At 38.5% G+C, this 9,410-nt stretch overlaps 1 protein-coding gene across 3 annotated transcripts; it reads right to left on the bottom strand.

Moving 5' to 3' along the window:
• Positions 1-1,304: 1,304 nt before the first annotated feature.
• On the bottom strand, positions 1,305-6,845 carry adcyap1b (adenylate cyclase activating polypeptide 1b). Of its 3 annotated transcripts, XM_017411101.2 has the most exons (5): positions 6,536-6,845; positions 6,181-6,285; positions 5,191-5,325; positions 4,749-4,853; positions 1,305-4,191 (listed from the first exon to the last, which is right to left on the bottom strand). In XM_017411101.2, the coding sequence occupies exons 2-5, from the start codon at positions 6,282-6,284 to the stop codon at positions 4,008-4,010; spliced, it is 528 nt and encodes a 175-aa protein (XP_017266590.1). In that variant the 5' UTR covers position 6,285; positions 6,536-6,845; the 3' UTR covers positions 1,305-4,007. The 3 variants fall into 3 exon arrangements, with proteins under 3 accessions (XP_017266590.1, XP_017266592.1, XP_017266591.1); XM_017411103.3 differs by lacking the exon at positions 4,749-4,853 and having other exon boundaries at positions 6,536-6,844; XM_017411102.3 differs by lacking the exons at positions 6,181-6,285; positions 6,536-6,845 and adding an exon at positions 5,542-6,150.
• Between the last annotated feature and the right edge of the window lie 2,565 nt (positions 6,846-9,410).

Here is a 9,410-nt window from a genome sequence, read left to right as displayed (position 1 = left end):
TTGCATCCTTATGTTAAAGCAAAAATGCCACAGGAGAGCTCTGCTTGTCAGGAAATCTACTCCTGCTTTACTTTATGACAGTTGGAGAATAAGCATTGGGGGGAGGGAGAATAAATAAAAAATGGAGACAACCTATATTTCACAAAGGTGGCTCGGAGTCTGACAGTTGACGATCTGTCAGCCTTTTCACAGGAATAGGGCAGGTACCATGAATCAGCATCCTCAGGGAAAATATATGTCCACAAGTGTGTGTGTGTGTGTGTGTGTGTGTGTGTGTGTGTGTGTGTGGCAGTTTTTTCATAACAATTTAATAATCATATTATGCACTTGTGCTCCTCTCTTGCTTTTATTTCACTATTTCCGAGAGACACAGAATGTCTCTGTGTATCTTTTGTTTAGAAGAACTCCAGTCCAGACCTACCCAAGGTCTGCACATTCAAAACACACAAACAGACACAAACATTCTCCAACACACTAACACAACCTTTCTACATTGTTCCGTTTCCACACATACAAACACACTTGACACATCCATAACCGTGTCCCTCTGTGGACCGTTGCCATGCAACATTTCTCTGATTGGGTTAGTTGAGCTCTGGTGAATGTGCACTCATATATACACACACATGATCCTGCTGGTTGATGAGGATCAGATCACACACAATCCGTCGCCACACCCATCCTCTTCTCCCGCGGGACACAGCTGCTCCTCCAAGGCCGAGGTTGGATGGATGGTGAGAAGAGGCTCGCTCCCAGCTCCGCTGCTCAGTCCAGAGTTGCAGCTTTTCTTGGAGAGATCCTTGAAGATGTTTTGTTTTCTCTTTTAAGAGTCCCAGGTTAATTTATTTGTTCAGTCATTTCCTTTTATTTTTATCATAAAATGCATCTTAAAGTGCTCAAACACAATAGGCTGTGTTTGAGATTGTTTGTCTTTGCTTTTGACTGAATACGAATGTCTCTGTTATAGTTTAAATCAGGTCCATCTCAAGCATTTCTTCTTGACATTTGTTTCATTTACTGTTTCATTTTGGTGGCTCTGGCTTTGGAATAACACATTTACCTTGAGTGGTCGACACACTCCACTGGAACTGAAACTGTGGTTTCTGAAGGATGTCTCAAGCTATTTCCTGATGTTTGTGTTTGTTATAGAGGAAGATCAACTCTTAGAAAAGAAATGTGAAAACAAAGGTTCATTTTATCTTGGTACTGATGAAAACTACAAACAAAAGGCTTGGTGTGTGACAGAGCCGCTTGTGTTAGCTGCACTTCGATGTGTTTCAAAGATTAGACATTGATTGGGAAAATGTGGTTGTTTACAAAAATTTATTCATACAAATCTTACAACACTTTCATGACATTGAGAAACGCAAAAACCCCATATAATAAGGACTCCTGTGTGTATAATGATGCCACTTGCACTGAGGTTCACTTTTAAAACACATTGTTTTTCAAATAGATAAGAGATTACACATTGAAGTAAGGCGTTTGGCGCTGTCAGAACTATCAACAACAGGCATTTCCTATGATCTGAACAACATCTCCGTTTTGCTCTGAAACCCTTTTATTCTAGATAGTGAAGCACAGAGTTTGGAAAGAATATGTATATATAGGGGCTGTTTTTTGATGAATAAATTATCGCCCAGTATGAAAATAATCAACAACACCTCAGAAATAACAACAACAAATACTGGTCATTGTTCACAACTCTCACATACAATGAAGACTCCAAACTCATGCACTCTCTCACACACACACCGCCTGCTCCATCAACATATACATTCTATTCTTCTCTACTTTGTTTTAATATTAAAAAGAAAAAAAATATTGGCCATGCTGTAAACAAAAGCCTAATTCTACTACCGTCGGGGCAGACTAAGCTCAGCAGTTAAACAGAGTAAAAGGAAGTTTCAATGTAAGCTAATGGACTGCAGCATTGTAGGGCCACTAAAATTGCCATCTGTCACTTGTGGCGAATTTTTTTAGCTTCTTTTTTTTTCTTTTTTTAAACTTTTTTTTTTTTCTATTTCTCACATCAAAGCAAGGCACCGAAGCCGAAAGCTGTTTCCACCTCCAACATTTATGCTCAGTCACTCATCCTCACACATAAACATCAGCACACGCATGAACACAGTTTGCAAGCTCACACAAAGCATGTGGGATCAAGCCAGATTGAAGGAAGAGCGTATTGATAGTTTGTATGGGGGAACACATTCGATTGCAGAGGGGGGGCGGAGTGCATAAAGCTGCTTTTGCATAATGCTGAATAAATACATAGAATGCCTCTCTAATAAAAGTCAGAGGGGATATCCTTCTGCTGAAGGGAGGGGGTTCATTCAGAGCGAGAGTGAAAAACACATCCTACTGCTGAAACTCTGTGAGGGGAATTCAACATCCGATATTCTTCTTATCAGACTCATTGACCCTGATCTCACCGAGGTTGATGAGGCGGCCTGCTCTCACCTTTTTTTTGGTTGTTTCCATACTCACTTATCCAACTTCCTCTTCTTTTCTCACTCTCTTCTTCACTAAATCTCACCTGACACCCTTCACATCTTCGCTGCACATAACCAACACAGATCACAGCACTATCCTACCAACAATTTAGCATGGCCACTGAGATGAAAAATAACCCCGAGACATTGCTACAAGGACAAAAAGCAATCAGCAAAACAAAAACTGGGATCCCATATCCACTTTGACAGTGGCAAGGGGAGGTAAAAAATTCAACAAGTCAGTGCAGTACCAGTTTCTACCACCTCTAGCCCTCCTTGTTCACATTTTTTGTCACAAAGAATCTGAGGGGGAGTGGTGCTGAAATAGGCTTGGCACAGCCCACTTCACAATTAGCAAAAAATTAAAAAAGCACAACGGCATGCAGTTTCTAAGCCAGTTTTCATGCACCATAGAAAAGGTAAATATTTTTAACTACTCTGATGCTACCTTTTTGCTTAATTTCCTGTTTTTTATGTGTCTCTTTGATTTTTTCTGACTATATGCCTAAATACAATCAACAGCTGAATTCCTTAAATAATCCTGTTGACCGACAGCATTGAGATGAATGTGTGTTATGTGTAGTTTTCAATGCTACACTGACACACACATTATACGTTCTCTGCACAGTTCCATTGAGCACAATCTGTCTCCTACTGGAAATGAGTTTGAGGCAAGTGAGCAGGCAGTGATTTCTGCATACTGTTAGCAACTTTAACTTCAGTGAAGGCAATAATTCTCGTTCAAGAGGCTGAAATTGACATTTTCTGTTGCACAAACAAAAAAATAGTTAAATTTTCTCACTAAGTCATTCAGTTATCCATCAAATAAGAGGTTGTCCAACAAAAAAAAGCTATCTGACTTCCAGCAAACGATCCAAATCCACAGAGCTCCCATTACAGGGAGCAAGGAAATGGGTGGACAAGGTCAAACATCTATCATTTATGATAAGTTGGATATGCCTCACATGGCATGCTCACTGCTTCTTTGGGCCTGTTTGGAGAAAAAAAAAACAAAAACAAAAAAAAACAAAAACAAAACCACACTAAAAAAATAGAACGTCGGTTACAAAAATAAGTATAACATTCAATGCTTTGATTGTCTTTTTAAAATCTATTTATTTTCTGCATATGTAGATGACCTTTAAAGATTTCAAGCGCATATAATGTTGAAGGTGCACATCTATCTTTTTTCTTTTTAAATCTGATTTCATCTCTTTTTTTTTCTTTTTTTTTTGTAATTTTTTTGCTGTTTTCAACATCTTAACATGAAAATAAAATATTGGTCCACAACTGTGCGGTATATTATCAAGTGCTTTTGTACAAAAAAGGAAAAGGGGAAAAAACTGATATTATTAATAAAATATTCATTTTAATGGCTTTACTTCATACATAAATAAAGACATGTTGAGAGAGAACACAGGCGCAATCCACTGGTTGGTCAGATATATCTGAATGACTCTGGTTTAAAGACTGGATGTATGTACACAGGAGGGCATTTTGGGCGCTTTAAGGACGCTACAAATAGGCGAGCCTGCGTCCTTTGTTCCGAACTCTCTGTCTGTACCTTCTACCCAGAACCGCTGCCAGGTATTTCTGCACGGCCATCTGCTTTCTATAGCGACTGTAGCTGTCAGTGAAGATCCCATCTGAATGTCTTTTGGATAGGGGCTCTGACTCGTCCTCCATGCTGTTGTCTTCACTGAAACACAAATCAGAATAATGAGAATAAAATGAGTTGATCCCTCAACCTTTTTTTTCCTTTGGTCAAATTTGCCGTTTTCTTTCTTTATCATAATCATCTCAAAGCTTCTTACATTCATCAATGTATTTATAGGCCGTTTTCCCTTTTCATCTTCCCCATTAGAGGAAAAAAAACTTATTTGCGCATTTTTTTAAAAGGTATAAATTATTTATTTTGGAGAGCACTGCATATTCTGACGCATGATTTTTCATTAGCGCTCAGACAAACAGTTAATTTAATGAATTATTTTTGAGTCACACATCAGTCGGGGTGTATTTTAGCCTCCTAAATAATAGAACCACGCCACAAAAATAGAATAAAACAAATGGAATGAAGACGTCCTAGGTGGGGTTTATTTGTGTACAGGGGTGACATAAAATAGAAATAATGACAATAAAACCATGCACATAAAATGACAGTGAATGCAGCAGCCTGAAGTTGTGCAGCGCAGAGACGTAATTTAAAAAAAGAAAGAAAGAGAAGTGCAGGTGAACGCTAAAGAGAAATGCCCTTACCCTGCACGAACAGTCATCAGAGAATGCAGATAATGTCTTGCTGTTAACTGACCCAGGATCTCCCTCAAGGCTCTATCTAATTCTTCCTCAGCATGCCTTTCTGCTCTGAGATGATAAAACGCCAAAACACACAGATCATCAGAGACTTAAAATAAAAAAGAAAGCAAAAAAAGCGCAGACAGAATGATCCAAAGTAGCCTAAAATGCCCCCGCACGTCCAATATCGCAGATCTAAGCCACCTTTTATCATTTATATCTAATCGAAAACAACATTTTAGGCTACTCTGTGTGAAAAAAACAGGACAAATAACATGAAGAACTCTGGAGGGGAAACAAAGCAAGCAAACATTATCGCAACCAGCAAAATAAAAAATAAAAAAAAAATAAAAAATGTCATCGAAATAAAAGCAGCCCAAGCTGGGATGTATCAGCTCATTTATACCTTTTATCCGGTGGGTAGTATAGAGTGTACGCGTCGTCGTTTAGGGATGGGGGGCTTCGTATAGCAATCTGGTCGCCATCAAAGCCCATGTCGGACAGAGAGTTCCCATCTTCATCGAAGGCGTCGTTTTCAAGTCTGTGAAGGGAGGAGAAAAACCTGATGCACAAGCGGGACGCAGGAGTGGAAGAAATGTCTCACTCTGTTAAAGCAATGACGAGTTTAAAATAAGAAAAATCAATGAAAACGAAAAATAAAATAATAAAAATAAAAAATAGTTATTTATTTGTATTGTTATAGATAGAGTAATTGTTTATTTTCATTAAATAGATTTGCAAAATCGAAACAAATTACCCGTAATAAATACCATTTTGCAGATCCCTTACCAGCCTCATTAATAATTTAAGAAAACGAAACAATAGGTGCAAAAATGATCAGTGTAGGCACGGAGCCAGAAAACCTAAAAAAGGGGGGGCTTAAAATAACTGAGAAAATTCTGAATCAATGTGAACCACGCCCAAAAAATTCTGCATGTGTTTTTAGCAGCAGAAAAAAAAGAAAAAAAGAAAAAGAAAAAAAAACAATAAATCTTATATAGCCAGAGCTCTCCTATTCGTTTTGCCTCGCCTCTCTTTCGTGACGCCAGTCCATCGTCATCCCAAAGGGCTATCCACTACTCTGACTCTGACTGCGCTCTCATTTTTAATAAGGGGAGTTCTGTGAACAGCCCCAGCGGACAGATCCATGCGCGTAATTTCCATAGGCATTTTCCATACAACACCTGCGCGCTTTGCAACGACTGAGTGTTCTTTCCTTGGGGTTTGGAAACTGCGCGCATGGGTTTGTGCGTAATTTTGCGCACATACGTTTTCTGTTGTTGTTATGAATAATCACAACGCAGCAGCAACATGACTAATGAGCTATCAAACATCGTTTGAAATACACCATTAATGCAAACTACGAAGATACGGACCCCATAAAGGTCCAACCTACCTAATCTTAGGGTAACTTAGTCCGATAGGTGTGCAGAAGACGCTGTAGTGCATTAAGATTCCGTAGATGAGCAAGATTAAAGTCGCTTTACTCGAACTGGCCATGCTGTTGGAAGATGAAACATTAAACAGGTTGGTTTCTTTGTGGAAAAAAAACACATACTTCTTTTTACAAACTAATAAGTTATTCTTATATAAGCACAATTTATTTATTTTTTGGTAAAAGTTTAAGTGTAGAATTACTTTAAACACATGCAGCTCTCTTCACAGTTTAGACAAAAAAATATTAACATTTCCATTGCTTTTCAGTTTTAGAATTTTTAGACTTTCCGCGGGAAGGGAAAAAAAACACATACCTAAAAGCAGGAAGGCAGGGAGAGCGCTGTGCTTCAGGCTGTGATCCGGGCGCGGCTGTGTTGGTGGAGCGGTGTCTTTTCTCCCACCACTTCTCTCCTCTCCTGGCTGAAGCGCCTCCGACGTCTCCTTATGTTCCCCTCAGCGCAGCCTGTCTCACTTTTTGTTTCTTTTTGGGGGGAACAGAATTGAAGAGGACTCCAGCAGTCGCAGGGTGGAGGGGGGCAACCAAACACAAAAACTCAAAGTGCGCTGCTGGATGTCCGTCTACATATCGCTGCTCCAAACTTTTTGTCCTGCGCTGCGATTGCCGAGGATTTTTATCCGCTGATGATGAGCCTTCACCCTCCTCCTCCTCCTCCCTCCCTCCCTCCCTCCCTCCCTCTTCCTCCCTCCCTACACCAAGTCACATTAAGGATGCTATAGACGTCATCAAGTCTTCCTCCCGGAATATAACAGTACAGTTCCTTCCTCATCGGTGCATCCATCACACTCAGCCCCCCTCCAACCTCCCTCCAAAGATGGAAGTTTACTTTAAAACTTTTTTTGTTTTATTTTAAAGGCAGATACGGTGGCGAATAATTGCATGAGTTCACACAATTCTGATGCCATTTCTATCAGGTTGTCCACACAGTTTTTGTTTCATGTCGGCTCCTTTAATGATTCTGAGAGAACTGGGGGAAAGGTTAGGTTTTCTGCTGGTTTCTGTTGGTTTTAAATGACTAGTTGATTTTTTTTTGTTTGTTTGTTTGCTTGTTTTGTTTTGTGTTGGGTTTCTGATGGAGGTAGCTCAGACTTCCGCTGTCCCAAGTTCAAGGCCGCTCCCCTTCCCCGGGGAGCTGTCCGGTGCTGAAATCAATCCTCTCAAATAGCGGCTTTTCCAGACTTTCCAGTCATATTTTCTAATCATTTTACAATAATTGCTCATCGGATAACAGGGGTGGGGGGATAATGAGTGTACAGTAACGACACGAGGTCTCGACTTATCCTTTGAGGCAGCTGAAGTAAACGAGGCACAATCTGATTTGGGAACAAGAGCTGGCGGTGACGCAGCTGGATACGTGGCTTTATGGACGATTCAGTCACTTTCAGTGACATTTTTTTCTGAATTTCAAGGCCTCTGTGTCATTCAAATGCGCCTTTTTTGTGTACTGAAACGAAAAGCTAGAGTGAAGGTTTGGACCTACTGTTGAATGTGCGTCACTTAATCAAAAAAAACTTGTCGGACTTACATTGTCTTTTTATTGGTGACATTCATTTTATATGCAGTTACTGATGTTGGTTGCTTCTCTTTGTTATATTTTCTCATTCTTAATAAGGTCATGTACTGTGTAAAGAGCAATAAACTGTTATCATATTCGAAACTTTAGATTACTATACTTTGTATTACACTCATAATGAAATGTGAGAGTTTTCATTCAAAGGACAAAGGCTTGTTTTAATGCAAGAGGAGTTAAACTGATCCACACTAAGTTCAGTTTCTGATCATCAAGATGAATTTAGGACTACTTTGATATATTTACCACCACATATCACTGAATCACACCTATAATTCACCAACAAAGTGAAGAGTTTGCCAATGAGGAGGGGGGAGATTCACGTCAGCGTTTTGTTTGAGCTGACGCAATATGACGAACGAAGCCAGTCACTGCTGGGGNGCTATCCTCAGCTATTTATCTATTTATTTATTTTATTTATCTATTTTACGCGGAACGTGATTTCTGCGAAGCACGCACTTTAAGCCCCATATGTGTGAACTGGAGCAGACTGCTGATGTTAGGAGGCCTCGAGCAGCAGGCAGGTAAAGGATGGAGCTCAGCAGCCCGAGCAAACGGCGCCATCATGAGGAGAGATGTGAAACATGTTCATGTAGTCATCAAAATAACGCAAGGTTAATTTCTGCATCCGAGCTTGAAAATGGAAGGAGCAGCTTCAACAGCACTCACTGATTGTAAAGTACATTTAAACTATGCCTATATTTCAAAGAACTGAGGTAATGTAGGTTAATGAGACACTGTCTGACCCTTTATTACTCTGACATTTAACAAAAAAGTTTTTATCTCATGTAAAAAAGTTGTGGCTGTAAAATGAATCACTTTAAAGCAAGACGTTTACAACAATATTCATGAGAAACAATGACTACATTTTGAATGAGGAAACATGTTTCTCTCATTGTCAAGTTTGATCATTTTTAGCATTTTTTTAAAACTCACTTTACAAAATAACACCAACAAAAGTCAGATACTATACAAAATAAAGTTCCAGTTTAAATCCAATTATATGCAATCCAGTTAGATCCAATTATAATTAATACTGATTCAGTAAATTATATATTATACCATTTAGTAAAAGGTTAAATAATAGCCTAAATAAACCAAATTATGACAACAATATATTTTTTTTATTCAGTAGGGGCAAATTTTATTTATTTAACATGAAAAACTCTACAAAATTTAAGTAAAAATTTAAATAAAATCCAAAATGTTGCAATTTTTCATTGTTATGTAATTGTTGTTTTTTAAATAGATTTAAAAATATGACACATTTAATTGATGAGCATCTGATATCATAATGTGAAAACATTTCACATTCAAAAATGGCATCAGCATGACTTTTTAGTTGCACACCTCTAGAGGAAAGTTACATGAAGAGTTGATGAAAAAAGCATTGAAGCATGTTCAAGCAAGTTTTATTTGTCTTTGTAAAATTGTAGTTTAAATTAGGGTTTAAATAATTTGAAGCATATGTGGCTGTCTGTGTTCATTCGGTCACCATTTAGACCATTTAGAACCAATCAGAATCTCTGATGAATCAGTGAGTAAACTGTATTTTAGTCTTTCATAAGAAAGAGGTAGAAAAGAAAATATATACATAACA

Source organism: Kryptolebias marmoratus, linkage group LG20 (assembly GCF_001649575.2).
Source record: "Kryptolebias marmoratus isolate JLee-2015 linkage group LG20, ASM164957v2, whole genome shotgun sequence".
NCBI classification, from domain to species: Eukaryota; Metazoa; Chordata; class Actinopteri; order Cyprinodontiformes; family Rivulidae; genus Kryptolebias; species Kryptolebias marmoratus.
Note: the sequence above shows the minus strand (reverse complement) of the source record. Positions and strands in the feature narration are given on the sequence as shown.

Excerpts from the sequence above, each read along its gene's own strand:
- adcyap1b (XM_017411101.2), bottom strand. The coding sequence starts at position 6,284 with ATGGCCAGTTCGAGTAAAGCGACTTTAATCTTGCTCATCTACGGAATC. Across the intron at positions 5,326-6,180 it reads CTAAGTTACCCTAAGATTAG|ACTTGAAAACGACGCCTTCG; the intron begins GTAGGTTGGACC and ends CTCCCTTCACAG. Across the intron at positions 4,854-5,190 it reads TACTACCCACCGGATAAAAG|AGCAGAAAGGCATGCTGAGG; the intron begins GTATAAATGAGC and ends TTATCATCTCAG.